Source organism: Zosterops lateralis (genome assembly GCF_965231275.1).
Source record: "Zosterops lateralis genome assembly, chromosome: 3".
NCBI classification, from domain to species: Eukaryota; Metazoa; Chordata; class Aves; order Passeriformes; family Zosteropidae; genus Zosterops; species Zosterops lateralis.
In genome coordinates, this window is record NC_139764.1 from 11,557,686 (window position 1) to 11,576,746 (window position 19,061).

Sequence of the window (19,061 nt, forward strand, 5' to 3'; positions counted from 1 at the left end):
ATGGAGCCATTGGGTTCTTTCTGGCCCTGGATACCACACAGGGGCTTCTGTAAGGTGTTCCTTCACTCTGGGCAATTGGATCCCACCTGTCTTGGGTTCAATGAAAGATGTATTCTATTCCCATCTGTTGAAACTGGTTCAAGAGGTGTTTTTTCTTTCTCTCATAACTCTGGGGAGGAGAGGGTGGATGTCTTTCTGTTAATGGCCCAGCTGTTAAACCAGGTTCAGCAGAGTTCTTTATCCCTTCCAGGACCCATCCTCCCTTCAGGGGATATCTGCTGTTCATGGGCCATCGAGGCTCACTGCATGGCTGATAAAATTACATCATCCTATTGGGAGATGCTCCACCCAGAGAGCCACCAGCTGTGGCTAAAACTGAACATTTACTGAACAGTGTAACATTTCTGATCCATCCCTGATTAAAGCAGAGCCAACTACACTGGGTAGCTCAGGACTTCTCTGGTCTAGGATTGGGTATGTCTGATGATGATGGAGATGTCACAGCTTCTCTGGGACTCAGACTTTATTACCCTTGAAGGAAAGCATTTCCCCTAATACCCAGTCTTAATGTCCCTTGTGCACCTTACGCCCACTGCCTCCAGTTCAGCCCCATCAGGCCTCCTGTAAAAGCTTAGATCTGTCTGTATAACCCCTCAAGACAGGGCAGACCATCCAAGTGCTGGTCCCAGTGCCTCACTCTGGCTCCAAGGGACAAGCCCATGCTGGCTTGGCTCATGTTCATGCTGTGGGGACTGGGGCTTCCTGTACACCGTGTGCACACCTTTCCTCTCCTGAGAAGAGACTGCCAGGGCCCTGCTGCTGTTCTGGGCCATTAACACAGAGCAGAGGGCTGTGACAGCAGGATGTCCCCCAGTGTCCCCATCCATGCCTGGCCCTGCTAGCATCCTGCAAGGAGCAGCAGTTGAAATCTCCTGTACAAAACCACAACCCAGTGTGGGCCACAGAGGTGGGTGCACAAGCCCAATCAGTACCTGAAGTGGGGGCAGCCAACCAACATGTCCATGAGTGGATGTTTGCTTGGAGTCTGAGAGGGACATTTCCTCTTGAGACAAGTCCCTCTTGGAGAGCAACCCACGACTGCCCAGAGAGGCAGTGCTCCCTCAGGAAGCAGGAAACAGCAGCTCAGATTCACCTGAGAAGGGGGCAAAAGGGTTAAGCAGAGCAGACAGATGCCTGAGGAATGAGCCCCAAACCCTTCCCAGGATCCATGTGGAGGAAAACCGCTATCTGACAGCAGTATTTTACAAAGACAAAAACCAAAAAAAAAAAAAAAAAAAAAAAAAAAAAAAAAAAAAAAGCGCCTTCTTTATTGAGAGCAGCACATAAAAACCCAACAAAACCCAACCCTTCTTGGCTGCAGTACCCTCCACTCAAGCAAACAAACTAACCCACTCTAGGCTGCATTCCAGTAACAGAAATACTATGGTAGGGAGGAGTCAGCGCTCTGGAAGAGGGAGACAGGGGGCTCTGCCCAGAGTCATAAGTATAAAAAAAGGCACAGGGTAACTGGGAAAGGTAGTGAGCTCCTTCATATGCCAGGCACTTTGTGCTCCTGTTGGCTGGCCTGTCCCCACGGGGAGGGGAAGGCAGGCATGCCTAGCACAGACGGACGGAGAGAGCCGGGCCAGGCCGGCAGAGATGGATGTGGCGAGCAGGGACGCCCAAGCTCCATCCACACCAGCAGCCTGAGGGCACTGGGCTGAGCAGGCAGGGGGCAGCAAGGGCTGTCTTTTGGGACCCACTGGGGAGGGGGGTGGGGCTGGGGTACACTGGCTTGTGCTTTGAGTCCAGCAGCTGCTGATGCTGAGCTGCTCGCTGGCGCATCGGGGTCGGGCTCAGCAAGGGGCTGTGGGAGTGCCAGGGGCTCCCCAGGCACAGACAGACCCCTGTCCACCCCGCCACATCCTTCACCAGCAAGGGCTGGGGTGCTCAGGCTTTGCTGTCGGCTGGGCTGTCCCCAAGGGTGGTGGCGAGCTCGCTGAAGGAGGGCCGGTCCTTGGGGCTGGGGGCCCAGCAGCGCTGCATCAGCTTGGCCAGGCGGGATGGGCAGCCCTCGGGCTGCGGGAGCTTCGTCTTCCCTGACTGCAGACCTGCCATGAGAGAAAAGTCCAAGGGGCCGTTGGGGAGGGGTGTGATCCTCTCAGCAGCTCTCCGTGCAGGCTGGGACAGCCTCCCCAGCACTGTCACACAGCCTGTCCAGCCCCCCTTACCACACGAAAACCAAATTCCAGGGACAGCACAAGGCACTCCACGTACCTGCTAGCACCTCATCATCTGCCAGTGGAGTGTAGGGCATCTCCCCATGCGTGAAGACCTCCCACATGAGCACCCCAAAGGACCACACATCCGACTTGGTGGAGAACTCATCTTCCAGCACGGCCTCGGGCGGCATCCAGCGCAGCGGGATCCAGGCCTGGCGGAAATGGTAGTACTCGCTGCGGGCAGGACGGGCAGGCAGTGAGACTGGGGCCACTCCCTCCCCTCCCATTCCCCAGTCAGGCTCCCTGACCTGTTGTACACGTCCTTGCTGAGGCTCAGGGAGGAGACCTTGACCTGCCGCTGGGCACTGACCAGGCAGTTCCTGGCTGCCAGATCCCGGTGCACGAACCTGCCATTGGAGAGGTGCTCCATGCCCAGGGCCACCTGTGTGCACAGAGACACCTGACCCCAGAGAGCTGTCAGCACTGGCCACCCTCCTTAGGGCCCCCAGCCCCACAGCACTTCCAAAGCTGCACGGTCACCTTATGTTTGGTAGTCAGTGGCTGTGGCTTCAGAGACTCATCTTTGCTCTTGGAGATCCTCAGGAACTGCTTCAGGTCACCCTGGGAGACAGACAGCACTTCAGAGTCAGCACCTCTACATTCTGACAAGTCTCACTGGTCCCTGCAGGGCCTGGACATGGCAGGCCCACAGACCCTCATCTCCTGATCAATGGCTCCTGCCTGTCCTCCTGGTCCCTGCCTTGTAGGGCAAGCCAGTATCTTGTTTCTGGGCCTTGACTGGCTAAGATCAGGGCAAACAGGCTTGAAATTGCCAGGTTTTTCATGCCCCAATTTATTTATTTATTTTGCTCCTACAAACTCCAGACTCCTCACAGCCCTTAGCATGCACAGCCATTCTGGAGCATGGAGTCCCATAGCTTAGCTTATATAGCTGAGTCCAGGTCACAAACCAGAAATGAGGAGGATGTAGAATACAAAGTCACTTCCAGGTCTTGCAGGAGCCTCCCATTCCCCTTGAAACTCCTCCAGAGGCTGGGAACATCAGTAAGATCAGCCTGGTCTCCTTACACCTTGACTGCCCCGTGCTCCCAGCCCACTGTCACACTTGCAGGCCCCATGCCCACTGCTGTCACCTCCCTGCTGGCAGGGCCTTACCAGGTCCACGTACTCCAGCACCATGTAGTGAGGCTCAGCCTCGCGGCACAGCCCCAGCAGCCGCACCACGTTGGCGTGGTTCAGCTTCCCAAACATCTCTGCCTCCCGACGGAAGTCCAGCTGCAGCTGCTCGTCCCTGGTCTGCAGGCTCTTCACCAGCACCAGAGCTTCACCCTCACCATCCTCTGCGCCTTTGGCCTTGGCCAGGAACACTTCACCAAACTCCCCCCTGCCTGGAAGCGCAGACAAGCACAGGGACAGGCAGTGTGTATTAGGACAAGTGTGCTGGACAGTCCAGGGGATGCACCCAGCACATCCTGTTCTCTGGCTGGGATGTGCTGGGGTTTCAGACACAGGGCTCCTGCAAGAGGTGGGGACAGGGACAGGGTGGCCCAGCATACCCAGGGTTGTGATTGTCTGCAGGTTGGACCGTGGGAAGTGCATCTTGTCAGTGGCACTGTGGCGCTTGCTGGCCCCAGAGCTGCTGCCCAGATTGGTCAAGGCCACTTCTTCCTGAATCTCTGCTGTCATCTGCCCATTCTGTAGCAGAGCACCGCCTGCCAGGGAAGCACAAATAGCTTCAGCATCCTGCCAGGCCACACAGTGAAAGTTATTCTGGGGCTCAGCCCCTGCTGGGGCTCTGACACTCCAAGCACTACAGCCTGAGGTCCAGCCCCAGGCAGCAGAGCGGCCTGGCCTCAGTTTTTGCCCCATCTCTGGCAGCCCGGCAGCCACCCTTGAAATCAGATGCTGAGCAATGGCTTTGGTCCCAGAGGCAGCCAGCCCCATCTGGCCTTGTCCATCCCACGCCTCTCAGTCACCCTCAAGCAGTGGCTGCATCCAAACTACCATTGACAAACTCTGCAGGACAGCAGCAGGAGATGGGATGGGTGAGGCAGCGATGGAGCAGATAGACACTGCTCACTATAACCACAACCTCTTGATACCCAAGAGACTCTCAAGTCTATCTGGCATCAGCTGCTGCAGCCTGATGTCCCTGCTCCTTACTTACTTCCCAGCAAGCCTTGGGAATGTCCTTGGAAATGCTGAACCTGTGAAACCAGCCCAGCCTGGGTTTTAACTGGCTGTGTTAAAGCAGTGCTAGGAAGCAAGAGTCCTTGCAATCAACCCCAGCAAGCCTTCTGCACAGGAACGTCACTAGAAATCTCCCTAGCACAAACACAAGCCAGAGAACAGGACAAAACATGATTGCCTTGAGAAAGTAGAAAACCCTGCATTTTACAGGCAGCTTGGAGGGAAATGACTGCATAGATGGCAAACCTTGATTTTGAATATATTTACTGCTTGGATCACACCTGGTTACTAGGCAGTGGTATTTTCCATGAGATGAAGGCAGGAGTTGGAGTTTAAAACAGGGAACCACCCTGAGCTAGGGTCACTCACACACCTGCAGCATCACTTTGCACTACTCCATTTCAGCTGCTCCTGGAATAAGTACTAGGCAAACAGCCACGCAGTAGGAAATTACAAAATTAAGACAACCCAGCACGAGGTAACTCCAACAGGAGTCCCAATGCCTGTAGTTTCTATCACAGGCTGTTGTATCACAGTGTGTGTGCATGCCTGCTTACAATGCATGTGTGCAGGACAGGCACCAGCACATCCTGAGCAGGCCTGGCCACCGTGACAGGTTCCAAGGCTTTGTCACAGGTAGGACTGGAGCTGTGAACACTGAGACACGCTGACTTTAGAGCCATGGCTACTGACAGCTGTCTGCTCTCACATGGTGGAGTAAGATTTGCAGAGATAAAAGCAAAAAACCACCACTTACCCCATAAATCAAAGCTGGATGCTCCCTACACTCCCCTGTTTTTACACTCATTATCAGCAGGGCTGTTTGACCCTGTGCTGTCTACACTCATGACTAATCGTGTCTCAAGACCACAAGCCTCAAGCCAAGAGGATAACACAAGACGATCACTGCAACTGTGCCAAAAAACTGCTGAAGGCTGCAGAGTGAGTGTGCTGCCACTGAGAGACAGCACCAGCAGGCAGCAACAAGAGACACTTCTGAGAACAGACATTCCCATGTTTCACAGAGCCTGGACAAGGTAACAAAGGGACAGGAGGCTTCGTTCATGTATTCAGTCCAGAGAGGAACCAAGTCTAAGGAAGTTGCCTGCTTTGCCCACCTGCCTGCAACACCTGAGCATCTGCTGGAGAAACAGACACAGCCATGCTGCCCTAGAGACACTAGCACAGAAGTCAGTCCCCACAGCCATGAGCGTCCCCAAATGCTTTGTCTGTATTCAATGAAAAAAATCCAAAACAGCAGACAGGGACACTGAGAGCACACTCTCATTACAGAGGATGCGGCACAGCAAGATAAACATCTGAGACCACCTCAGAAATTCTTTCCCAGGAAGGGGATGCTGGCCAGAGCCTGCTGGCACAGGTGAGCTGCCTGTGACTTTTCCACAGAAAGACCTCACAGTGGTGACAGATGCAGAGCACAAAGCTGCTGAGATGCTCCTGCATGCCTGCTCCTAGGAGGTTCCCCACAGCCAGACTGACTTCTCTTCTGGAGGTCTGGCTCTCTTCAAAGTGCCAATACAAGGAGAAAACCAGGAGGCAAATGCAGCAGTTATGTTTTGCCAGGCTCTCACAGCAACTTGCACATGATTAGGACATGGCTGTATGCTGGAGAACTGGGAGAGGAAACATCTGCATTTATGAGGAGTATGAATGGGGAGATCCACGGAATTAGGGACAGCAAACTCAACTGCATCCCACCACTTACAAGTCGTCACTGGAGGTAACAGAGGGAGTTCAGTGAAACACCTTCCCTTCAGCATCAAGAGCTGCTAACTCTGATTTGAAGGGGCCAGCAGTGCTACTATTTCATTACATTGAAACCGAGAGATCCTTCCCTCCCCTGGAACATGTGATTCCATGTGCAGGTGCTGGGATGCAGGAGTGATACATAACTCAGCAGACAGAGAGGGCCATATTGTGAGGCTGGGATTCAGCTTTCACACTAACTTGCCCATTTCTCACCTGGCAGCAGGTCCCTGCCACCAGGCAAGAACGAGAGTGAGCGACCATGGGTTAGGGGTCACCCCATTCCCTGGGAGCCCCCTGCCCCTCAGCCCCTGCAGCACAGGGTCAGGGAAGCCCCAGCCTCAGGCGTACCGGCCTCACCGTTCAGACACTCCATTTCGGGCTCCTCGCCCTCTGGGTGCTTCTTCAGCCTCTTGGCTTTTCTCCTCTTCTTACAGTAGAACATCAGCCCCAGCACAATGATGATGTAGGCAACAGCTGCCCCCACAGAGAGCCCAATGGTCTGGATCATCTTGTAGGGTGTGTGGCCGCCAGGCCCCTCATCCTCTTCTGCTGCTGGCTTGTCTGTGGGGCAGAAAGCATCCAACACATGGGGGTGTGGAGGGATTTCCCAAATCCTGCTCAGGAATATGCTGGAGGGATGTGAAGAGCCCCCAGGCCCCTACAATGGCCACCTCCTCACCCAGCCACAGCACGATGGGCACACCCCATAGCACAGTGCTGCATTCCAGAGGGGATGCTGGTGGGACTACCTGGCTCTAGGCACCACTAGAGCCAGAAGCAGGGCCTACAGGGATCCCAGGAGGTCATGTCCCAACACCAGGCACCTTTCTTACCTACAACATACAGGAAGGCCTCCCGGTGCTTGATGTTGCAGCTGTTGCCAGCAATGCAGGTGTATTTTCCAGAGTCCTCGCTGGTGACATCGTAAATCACCAGGGAGCCATTGGGCATGATCTGAATCCTGCCAACCACACACACACAGAGCTCTTTGCAAGTGCCAGAGGAAGGCTTGGGGCACCTGCAGCCCCATCTGCTCAGGATGCCTCAGCCCCACGTCCCCACTGCCATCAGCTTCCCTCCCAGGCTGTGCAGCACATAAGAACAGGTGACTGCAGCTTAATCACAGCTTGGCAGGCTGTGGCAGAAAGGGAAACACTGGGCCCAGGAGGGTCCAGGTCCTGGCACGTGGAGTCAATTACGTGCCCACCAAGCTGGGAACCCAGGATTGCACCACTGGCACCCTCATACTGGGCAGGGATGAGGGATACTTGGGAACATCCTGCTGCACATGTCAGTTAGGAATGGAGAGTGTGTACCTGGGCAGGAGCTTGCCGGGATCCAAAATCTTGTCCTTCCCTTTCCACTGGATGTGTGGCACGGGGTCCCCCTCTGCCTGGCACTGGAACATGGCTGTGTGGCCTGGGTACACCGTCGTGGGCTCTGGCTCCAGCTTGAAGGTGACGTAAACTGAAGGCAGAGAGGTGACACGAACGCTGTCAGCTCCTGGGAATGGTGCTAAGCTCCCACAAGGGAGCACAGCCAGCACAGTGGCACGTGCCCTCTCAGGCTGTATGCAGAGCACTGATAAACCAGGCACTCAAGTGCCATGGGACACAGCTCGGCGTCAGGCCAGACAATGTTTTCTGTGCCCCCCAGGCAAACCCAGCAGAGCAGGAAAGGCCCCTGCCTGCCCCAGAGCCCTCACCTGCTACCACGAGCTGCACGTTGGCCCGGATCTCGCCCTGGGGCCTGTTGGAGGCGATGCAGGTGTAGTTCCCCGAGTCGCTCCTGCTCACCTTGTGGAAGGACAGGATGCCAGCATTGTGGCTGACGTGGGATGGCAGGCTGCTCCCATCTGCAGGGCACCAGAGGAGGATACAGCAGTCATGCAGGAAGCACTGGGCCACACTGCTGCTTCACCCACACTGGAAGTGGGACAACATCAAGTTCCCGTGGCCTCAGGCCAGAAGTAGGCACATTCCAACCCAATCCCCCTGACCTGTCTTGGTCCACTGGATGGTGGGCTTTTCCCGGCCTGTGGCTGAGCAGGACACAGTCACCTCCTTATCAAACTCCATGCACTGCAGGGGCTGAGGCGGCGGGGTGAACTTCAGCTTCTCTGCAACACACAGAGGTGACGTTCAGGCTCCCTCCCCACCACGGGACACCCCGGAGCTGGGGGTGCCCCAGCTGCACCCCCAGGGAGGGCCGTGAGGGGCTGCCAGCGTACCCAGCACGTGCACCCGGGCGTATCCCTCGATGCTGCCGGCCGGGGTGCTGCTCACACACTTGTACACGGTGCCATCGTACACCTCCACGTTGTTGATGCGCAGCGTCCCGTTCTCCGAGATCTCAAACCGCGAGTCCTGCCCGGAGCGGGGCACAAATGTCACCAGCCCAGTGTCACAGCCCTCGCCTGTGGCACTGCTGACACCCCACGTGCCTCAGATAAACACATCCCTGCTGAGGCCCACACACAGAACTGAGACAAGCTGTGGGGATCTTTCTCTTGCCCCTTCCCCAAAAGCACAGGGCTGGCTGCCAAAGACTGCCAGCTGTGCACCCACACAACAGCAGGATGGAGGGAGCTAGTGCCAGAACATGGCCAAGGGAAGCTGGGCCTAGGAACCAGGTGAGAAGCAGAGCAGGTGCCCAGCAGAAGTGCCCATGAGAGGCAGGGCCTTGCCTCGTGGCCTCACCTCAGAAATGGAGACACCGTTGCGGTACCAGGTGACGGTGGGTTTCAGGGAGGCCTTGCTGAGGCAGTGCAGGTATCCTGGCTTGCTCTCCTCCAGCTGGCTGTCCTTGGGCATCTCCACCCATTTGGGTATGGCTGGGCACGAAGGCAAGGGGTTACACAGAGCCACTCCCTGCCCCTCTGGCCAGCAGCAGTGCAGAACACACAGGCAGTGTGCAGCCAGCCACGGGGCCCCACAGCTCAGCCATGAGAGGTGCCTCTCTGTATCAGTGAGGTGATGAACCACACTGCCCAGCTCACCCTGCCCCCTATCCAGCCCCTCTTCTGCTCCCACCCTTTTCAGAAAGTTTCCTACTAGCCACAGTGATGCTCAGCTCCTGTTTCTTCTCTCCAGCCTTGTTGGCAGCATGGCATGTGTAGATCCCCGCATCCATCTCGGTGATACTGGTGAAAATGAGCTGCTCTGCCTCTTGGTACACCCTGCCAGCAGTGGGAACTCGTTCCTGGTTTCTCTCCCACCAGACCTGGGGTGTGGGTACACCTTGTGGGGCGGGGCAGGACACACGATGGCCCTGGTTGGCTGTCAACACCTTTGGGGAGAAGGGTGCCATGTCTTCGATCTCTGAGGAGAACACAAGACAAGAGGGCTCAAAGAGGGCAAGAACATGTAGCCAACCCACCAGTATCACCACTCACATGGGAGGCACCATTTCAAGGAGAGAGCACACCAACTGTGTTTGCTCCCCTCATGCAGACAGGAAGGATGAACCATGGCATGCACTGACCCACTGCTGTTCTGTCACACAGCTCCAGAGTGGCACTGGAGCTCTGGGACCCCCTGCCCACCCTGCCACCAGCCCCAGGACCTCACCTGCCAGCCGCAGAGTTGCCTCCAGCACCAGAGTTTTGCCCCTCTGCCCATGGCCAACGCACTTATAGACACCGGTGCTGCGAGCCCTCACCTGGGTGATCAGCAGGGAGCCGTTGGCAAACATGATGGTCCTGGGCACAGGAAGGGCTCAGTGGGCACCTCTGCAGGACATGGGCACAGCTACAGCCCTGAGATGTCCCACATAAGCCCGTGAAACCAAGAGGGAGCCAAGCCAAAGCTTCCCAGCGCATTTAAACAAGGAGATGGTTGGGAAACATTCTCCACGGAGGAAATGAGCTCATAGAAATCTTTTCTTGGTCAAGAGCTGGCTCCCACCAAAAAATGCATCACCAAGCAAAAGCCAGTTCTGAGAGCACACAGAGCCAGGAGAAGGGGCAGGGGACACAAGGTGGCGCCCGGGGGCTGCCAGGCACCCAGATGGCACTGCTGGCCTTCCCAGAATCCCAGGTGGCACTGCTGGCCTTCCAGAGTCTGGGAGAGTCCCATCCCAGGTGGCACTGCTGGCCTTCCAGGGTATGGGAGAGTCCCATCCCAGCTCCAAAATCGCTGTCCCTGCTTTGCCCACTGTTCCATGCTTAGGCTGTCTGGGGCGCAGAAACATTCCTGGCTCTGGGGAGGAATGTGGAAGTGTAGCAGAGCCATGGGCTCAGGGATTGCTGTGCAGATGTTGGGGGCTGGGAGGCATTCCTAAGTCTGGGGATCACCACGTGTTAGAATCTGGTACTGGGATACATCCCTGATTGTGAATTGCCCTAAGTGGGTGTCTGGAGCTTGAGCTTCCCTGGCTCCATAGAATCACCACATCTGGGGCTGAGAGACATCCCTAACTGTGGGACCACTGTGCATGGGCATCTAGAACTGAGAGCCCCACTGACCTGTGTGAGGACAAACTGTCCCCTGAGTCCTGTTCAGGTAAATGCCGTGCACAAGGACCAATTCCCTGCTAAACCCAAGCCAGTCAAGCTGAGAAACCAATCCCCATGGCCATTCTGAAGCCGTGTGCTTGCCCTCATGCACAGACAGGGTTTGACCTCTCTCTTCTGGAACACAGTGCCCCTCTCGTCCCAGCCCTGCCCACATCACTGGGGCCCCTGTTACTTGGATCTGTTGGAGATGGGGTTGTCTTCAAAGAGCCATTCCTGTGTGGGAGGGGGCACGGCTGCAAACTGGCAGTCAAACATGGCCTCCTCGTTCTTGGTGACGATGAGGTCCTGGGGGACGATCACTGCCTGAGGAAAGCTCTCATCTGCAACGGCAGAGACACAGCAGGGTGAGAGGGACAGAGGGGCCCGTGGTGTCCCCACACCAGTGCCCTGGGGAAAGCTCAAAGAACAGCTGGGTGCACCCTGCAAGCCTGAAGGAGGCAAATGTGCCAGCACAGCTGGAGTTAGGGGCTCAGAGCCCAGGACTGCACATGAAAGCTGCTCTGGGGAAAAGTCCTTCTGCTTCCAGCAAGGCCCTGAGCACCCTGGTCCCTAGCAAACAGCTCAAAGCTGGCATTGGACAGCAAAATTCCCTTGTCCAGTTCCAAATACCCCCCCTAATGTCAACAATTCCTGTCCTCCTTGGGTCTTGCCTCCAGAGGCCAATAGGGCATCTACCCACATGGCACGATATTGGTGAAACCAGAAGCACCTACAGTCTCCAGGGTGCCCCATCCCAGGAGAAGACAGCATAAATCTGCTCCAGAAAGATCCAATTTGCCGGGTCTGTCTGTGCCCAGAGGAGAGTCTCACTAGGCTGACAGGGAGGCTGTGAGCAGGGCAGGGCACAGCTGGGACACCACTCACCCACGATGCTGAGGGTGAAGTTGTTGTGGCTGCAGACGGAGCCCACGGCGCTGCGGGCGCAGCAGGAGTACAGCCCGCTGTCGTCGGGGCCGGCGCTCTGCAGCGTCAGCGTCCTCTCCTTGCTGCTCACGGAGTAGGTGCTGCGCCCGTCAGGGAGGGGCTCCCCGTCCCGAAACCACTGCCACGTGGGGCTGCAACACAGGGGCCAGCAGGTGAGCAGGGGCAGGCAGTGCCAGGCTGCCCCGGGAGCGGGTGTGCGGAGGAGACAGCCCAGAGATGGCCCCTGCCCTGGCTGTCCGTCCCGCCGCTGGCCCGACACAGACACCAAGCCATGAGACATGCAGCCAAGTGGACGGGACACGACTGGGAAGCGACGAGAGTGACTGCAGCACACCAAGAAGCTCAGCAACTGGACTGTGACGGCCCATCCTTACTGTGCTCCTCGCTAGGTGGCTCTAGGGAAGCCGTTTGCCTTCTCCCACGGCGCTCAGCCACAGGCTCAATCCTGCCTTTCGCCTCCCCTGACTCTACTGAATTCTTGTAGGAGAGAGGAGGGGAGGTGGGGGAGGAGGAGAAAGAAAAAGGTGGCGGGGGAGAGGGAGGGGGATAAAGAGAGAGAGAGACCACACAGCCAAGGTGCAGGGGCCCCTGGCAGGGTCCACTCCTCAGGAGGCAACCCTTACCGTGGGTGGCCATCGATGTGACACCGCAGCACCACAGTGGAGGAGGGCTGGATCTCAGCTATGCTGGCCGGCTGCTTCAGAACCACATTGCCTGTCTCAATCCCTGCAGGATCAAAGAATACCAACATAGCTGGCTCTCCAAACCCACAGAGCCCAGGTGGTGGTTATTGGTGACTCACCGATAACCAGAGGAGGCAGCAAGGGCACGAGCACACTTAGAGATACATTTGCCCTCAAGCCAGTGTGGAGTAAAGACACCCACACTGCAGAGATCCCACTTTGCCCTGTGCAGCTGTTCTCTGAGGGTTAACTTGAGTTCTGAAAGGACCTGCAGCGCCCAGGACACACTTTCTGCAGTAATGTCCCAGTTTCATATGCCCAAATGGGAAAGGCAGCAGGAGAAAGCATCTCTGACAGCCTCAGGGACACGAGAAGACACAAGAGGTCTAGAGGGCAGGATGGACATGGCAGCTGGAGAGCAATCCTACTGGAGCAGCCCAAGCTGTCCAACACAACAATTAGCAGACAGCCTGGAAAAACTCTTTCCAGCCTCAGGCCCTCCCAGGAGAGGAGTGCTTTTCCCCATGCACAGTGGGCAGCACCAGGCTGTGGTGTGTGCCTGGCTGCCCTCAGCCCACACTCACACTTGATGTTGAAGGAGGCGTTGGCCGAGCGCGCCTCCTCCCCGGTGAGCACGTTCCTGGCCAGGCACTGGAACACGCCGGCGTCCCGGTGCCGGTCCACAGCTGCAAACTGCAGGTTGCTGCCCTCCTTGAAGCGCTGCTCCGTGTCCTGGACGGGCAGCCCGTTCTGCAGCCACTGGAACTCCACGTCCCCAGGCTCCTTCACCTCGCAGCGGAGGATGGCGCCGCGGCCGTGCAGGGCGTCCTGTGAATACGGCTCCTTGGTGAACAGGATGCTGGCCCGGGCCCCCACGGCTGCAGGGCAGAAAAGGGAGGGCATGCTTAGAGCAAGGGAAGGAGGAGAATGGATCAGGTAAGCACGTGTTGTTCTCAAGGGTCTACAGATAGTCAGAGACACGTTAGGAGAAACACAGCTCAAAGCACATCTGTCAAACCTAATTCGGAGTTTTAACAGATCTGTGCTCAGATGCCAGCACAGCTGCTTTAAGCCTGTCTGCAGCAATCATTGGAACAGAGTGCCTGAGCTTGGCACAGCCAAGGACAGCCCTCTGCTCCCTGGGGACTTTAAGAGGGAACTCCCATGACCCACTACTGAGTGTCACACTTCCACCCCAAACAGAGAGGTGTCCTGCAGTGAATGAGCCAGGAAGGCAGTCACCAAAATCCTGGAGAGCAAGCAGCTTCCTGGGCACTTCCAATGTTTCTTTGAGTGCTTCTTGTCCTGTTTTTTGGGATGTGTCCCAGGTTCCAGCCTTGCATCAAGATTGTCCCTGATCAGAAATACGCACAGACTATTTCTAGGTTTTCCTCAAAGTTCCTCTCCTCTGACTCACCTCCACACCGCCAGCAATCACCCAGAGAAACATTGGTGTGGACCAATGATCATGTACATGAATCAACACAGCAGCTGCTGGGACACAGCACAAGAGGATGCAACAGGGGCACCACAAACTTGTGCTGGTGACTCAGCCCACTCGCGAGCAGAAGTGGAAACAACAAATTGCTGTAGTTGTCCTTGGGGTCTGGTTGCAGCCTGAGGGCTGGAGGCACCTCTCCACAGAGATGGAAACCCCACAGAGCCCTCCTTGACACACTGACACCAAGAGCTGGGGGTGCTGGGGACAGAGCAGCCAGTGCTTCCCTGGGCAGTGCCTGGCATGGCTGCTGAGGGACCCGCTGGAGTCACCACATTCCCAAATCTGGCTGCTGCCTGCCCACAGCCAGCTGTGCAGGCGGCTCTGCTCCCATCACCAGCTGGAAAAGCAAGGGAAGCAAACAAAAGGCAATTCAGCACATGATGATGGCTCTTGGACTCTGTCACCAGCACAATGCTCTGCAGGGAATGGGGCCAAGGCAGGCAGATTTTGAGTATCTTAGAATGAAGATGAACAAGAACATGGTGAAAACAGCGAGCTCCCAGCACTGCAAGAGAAACAGCTTCAGAAAGTGGTTGCCTGGGCAAGTTACATGAGCAGCATCCAAGTCCAGCTGAAAGGCAGTTCAGTTCCTCTTTGGACACTCAGCCACATCCTACCTGGTGTTTGTATAAAAACCTGGTGAAAGGATACTATTTGACAACACATCTCAGTCAGACAGAGCTAGGGATAAGGAATCCTTTTCCTAAAGAGATGCTTTGAAGACCACAAGACTCCAGAAAGCCACAAGAACCCTTTCCATGCTGAAAAGCCTTTGGAGCCTGCTACAGTGCAGGGCCCAAGGCAATGCTGCTCAAGGGCACCCTGGTGTCAGCCACACGTTTCCTGCAGGGCTGGTCTGAGCTCCCCCACTCACAGCAGCAGCAAGGCACAGACACAGGCACTCATACACGGTTTTGTACCCATCTCAAACACATCAGCCAGGAGCAGGGGCTGGATTTTGCAGTGACCCTTCTGCCACTGAATTCCCAACTGAATTTCCTCTGATGCCAGAGCTGTGAACTCAGAATTTGACTGTTGCAGCAGAACAGCCACCTCCATGCATTTCTCTGGAACCTGTTGATGGTCCTGTTTTCCTGGGTCTCATACTGAGCCAAGTCCCATCAACATACTGTGCTCCAAGGGTCAGCATGTCCAGTGAGGGTTCCACGGCCAGCTGCCACACACCTCCCTGAAGGTAGGAACTATCCATCAGTCTGTGACAGCTGTCTCATGAACACGAGATGAACACATGCCTCAAGGTGATACAACGTGCAGGAACATGTGTCACATCAGATCTGTCTCATCCAGAGCACTCAGCAAGGCAGCAACCACCCAACCTCACTCAAATAGAGCCATGTGCTCAGTAGCCTAAAAGCTCCAGAACATCAGGAGCTGAGCTCATGCCAGAAGAAGCTGGTGGGTCAGACAGGCAGGAGGAAAGGGGAGCAGAGCAGTCAAATCCACTCAGGTTTCACCCCACAGGACCCAGGTCTGTTACTGTCCCCAGACATGCCCCAGGACACCAGGCATCTGTCCATCAAACCACCCCAGTATGGTACAAAGCACGTGCAAGGTGGCAGAGTACACAAAGCTCATGCAGGAGATGGATTAGTTCTGTTCTTGGACTGCTAGTGCTGGGGTTTGTGATGAAACACCTCTCTCTGAAGGTGCAGACCATTAGGGTATTAAGATATTATGTTTTAAATTACATGAGCTTCCAGCATTAAATCATCAGCATTACCAATGTAACACAGAAGAGCAACAGAGCTGCTTTTACCCCATCACTGACAGCACAACTGCACTTCACTCAGCACCGATCACTTTTACCCCATCACTGACAGCACAATTGCACTTCACTCAGCACTGGTCATCTGGGAGCTTCAGCTGCCTCATCAGATGCATCCTGCTGCTTCAGCATGCCCCATGTCCAGCTAAGAGGACGTGACGTGGCTTGGCACAAGTCCCACATGGGAAGCAGGGATTTTACCAGGTGCTAGGAAACACTGGGATCCAGCTCCCTTACGAAACATGTTGTTATTTTCCATGCTGGGGAAATGGGCACAACCATTTCAGCTCTAGCAAGATCCCTGTGATGAACACCTCATGAGCACAGGTGTCAAGGCAAACTGGGATAAATAAATGTTGAAGTGCAGCAAGAGGCACGAATTGTGTTTTGTTTTGACAATAGCATCCAAGATGCCATCAGTGAACTGGCTGCACATGCCAGAAACCATTGTCCCAGCCATGTATCCCATTTAGGCTGCAAGGAAATAGCAGGAGCAGCTAGATGTGGTCCAGACAGTTTTGGGGTGGGAGACATCAGAAGCCCAGAGCTGGACACAGTTTTTCACAGTACTTCAATCCAGAGCCCCAGTGCCCAGCATTCAGGGATGGGAATGGTTGCACTTGCCTGGAACAGCTGTACAACCCTGGCCCAGGAAAAGGCTGCAGCCAGCAGAGTCCACGCAACTCCCTCCACCTCCTGGGCTTTTGGGACAGGCTCTAGGAAGCTGTCCAAGGAGAGGGCTACTGTGTGGGATGCCATTATGCCAGAGTCTGGGTAAAACCTGTACAAAGCCAGCAATCTCCACCTGTGCTGAATAAAGAAGAAAATGACTCTGTTTGTCCCACTCAGCAGCTGGAGGAGCTCCCAGCCCTCCTGTGTGGCAGAGCCATGGCCTTGTGTGGCTCAGCCACTGCAGGCTGTCCCAGAGGAGAGAGCAAAGGCAGCCCTAGCTCAGACTGGACACCTTCCCAACAGCTTCTGCTGTGGTTTCATGAGCTAATCTGGGCTGGGACACATGGCTGGGAGCTGCTGAACACAGCAAAACTATTCCCTTAGTGAGAGTCACCTCAAAAACTATCCAGCAATGCCACATCAGCCTCAGCAAGGCCCAGCCAGAGCAGAGTTCGCCCCCAGCAAGACAGCTGGGTCAGCCACAGTCCTGCAGAGCAATGCCAGCATGGAGCAGTCCCAAATGTGTGTGCTGGCAAACACCAGCCTCTGCATATCCATGTGACACCAGCCACCCCTGGCTGGAGAAAAAGAAACCCTCCACACATGTTTCTGGCCTAAAACTGTCCCAACTGTGGCTACAGAAAGCTTTTCAGGAAAGCTTCAGCCAGATTAGATGAACAAGTTTGAAATGCAGCACACCTGGAAACACCCAGTGGTGTGCTACTCAAAGGATACTTAATTGAAATGCAGAACCCTCCTGTTGAGGTGATAGATAAAGGTTAAATCGGTTGTGTAGGGAGGTTGAACTGATACCTACAGGTTCTCAGTGTATTATTCCCACACACCACAAAGGAAATCATCAGCTGGAGGGGACATGGACTGGTAGGATGCACAAGCATGAGGAGAAGAGCAGGATCAGATCCCATCCTGGCTCTAAGATCATCCTTCTGGCAAAGATCTGAGTGCAGGAACACAGCATCCTTCAGGCAGCAGTACCCCCTGACCAAAACTAATTTCATTTTTTTAAAGAGGCAAATAGCAGCTTCCCAGGAAAAACAGTGACACTAATATATATCTGCATTACCAGGCCTAGTTTCTAACACGTGTATCTCAATTCACCTTTCTGTCCTGGGATGTCCCCAGGATTCAGCCATCGCTGGGCTGCAGCCTGAGCACATGCAGAGCATTTCAGGGTGACAAATAAAATCAACAAAGCCATATCCAGGACAGACTTCTGAGCAACCCTATGAAGTCACTCACTGATGTCTAAAGCTCTGCAGAGTAAGTTTTGCAGTCCTGTGGGGTCACCAGGAAGCAATGCACTCTCCACAGCTCTGGTAAAGGAGACCCAGCCCCATGGCAGCCAGCCCCCTGGAAGGTGCCACAGCATCAATGCAGAGATGTGACAGCAGGCTCAGCACAGACTGGGAATGTATTTAGGACCATTCTCCAGAGTGAGAAGAGTGAAATTCATCACCATTGCTCCATTCATCAGCCAGAGCTGTAAAAAAATGCAACAAAAGAGTAATGATGAATTGGGGGAGCCACAGCAGAGCTTGGAGGCTAGCACAGGAAAACTGGAGGTCAAATTTTGGGGACTCTCACATCCTTTTCCCATCTGAGAAGCACTAGGTTTGGTACACCCTAAACAGAGAGACATTGTAGGGCTCTGGGGGAAGGAGCTGGCAGTGAATTGTACATCTCTGTGTCTCAATGTTCACCCTATTGAGTCTGGACACTCCTCCACTCTGTGCCACAGACAGAGCTGGGCAACAGGCTCCAACCTCATGGACTGCAGACCTTCATGGGGTGCTGGGCTTTTGCTGAAAGCCAGAGATTGTGTGGGGTGGCAAAACTCGCCCTTGGGAGACCAGCCTTCTCCAGGGCTATATTTAGGGCTGCAGCCAACAAGAGGGTCTGTGGCCCTGGCACAGCCTGGACATGCCTGGCAATGAAGGCACCCCACCTTCTGCACCACACAAGAGGTCTGAGAACACCAGGGATGCTGCCTGGTGAGTCCTGCCATGGCACCAAGCCCAAACCTTCATGGTCATCTTGCAAAGACATGAGGAAACACTACAAGCCAGGCCTCCACCCAAGCTGGATTTTCCATTTGCTGTTTTAATGTGCCAGTTCTACAAGCTCACCTGGGGACACTCCAGGAGCCCAACACCACCTAGGAACTGCAGAGCAACTGTGCAAGCTGGGGACACCAGGCAGTACATACCCTGCCCTGCCTGACAGACCAGGCTCCTGCATCTTGAAACAATCCCAAACCCATGGTCTCCTTGCCTAACGACATCGCTTGGGAATGCAGCCTCAACCACAAAGCCCTTCAGCTGCTGCACAGCCTCAGACTCCTGCTGAGTCCACAGCCACCCCTCTCACCTACAGCCCTGCTGGGGAGGCAACAGACAAGGCAGCTGGAAGAACAGTGCAATGCTTCACATCCCCAGCCCTGTGGGAGATCCATCGACCCCAAAGTGCCCTCAGCCAGGCATGCCCAGAGCACAGCTCCTGGGCATCAGCTCCTCCAAACTAAAAGAGCTCTGGACAAAAGACAGAAAGGGAAAAAGGAAAGAAACCATTCCACTTCTTACCCAAGAGTTTACCAATCTCTGAGACACCACAGGATATGAGTAATCCCAAAGCTCCTTGCAACCAAGCAAGGAACTAAAAGCATGGGAATGGGATTCAGGAGAGGGCTTTGTGCAAGTATAAGGTTTCCTGGTTTGGAAAGCAAGCCCAGCACTGTGGTGCTTCTGCAGCTTGTAGC

At 55.2% G+C, this 19,061-nt stretch overlaps 1 protein-coding gene across 1 annotated transcript; it reads right to left on the reverse strand.

The window, feature by feature from the left end:
- Positions 1–1,282: 1,282 nt before the first annotated feature.
- Positions 1,283–13,229, reverse strand: PTK7 (protein tyrosine kinase 7 (inactive); the record flags this gene model as incomplete). Its single annotated transcript, XM_083856182.1, has 19 exons — positions 1,283–2,111; positions 2,278–2,456; positions 2,531–2,682; positions 2,763–2,843; positions 3,399–3,631; positions 3,800–3,955; positions 6,561–6,764; positions 7,037–7,164; positions 7,520–7,670; positions 7,909–8,058; positions 8,203–8,322; positions 8,434–8,569; positions 8,903–9,036; positions 9,257–9,523; positions 9,773–9,903; positions 10,892–11,039; positions 11,584–11,774; positions 12,267–12,369; positions 12,911–13,229. The coding sequence occupies 19 exons, from the start codon at positions 13,227–13,229 to the stop codon at positions 1,951–1,953; spliced, it is 3,144 nt and encodes a 1,047-aa protein (XP_083712308.1). The 3' UTR covers positions 1,283–1,950.
- Positions 13,230–19,061: the final 5,832 nt, after the last annotated feature.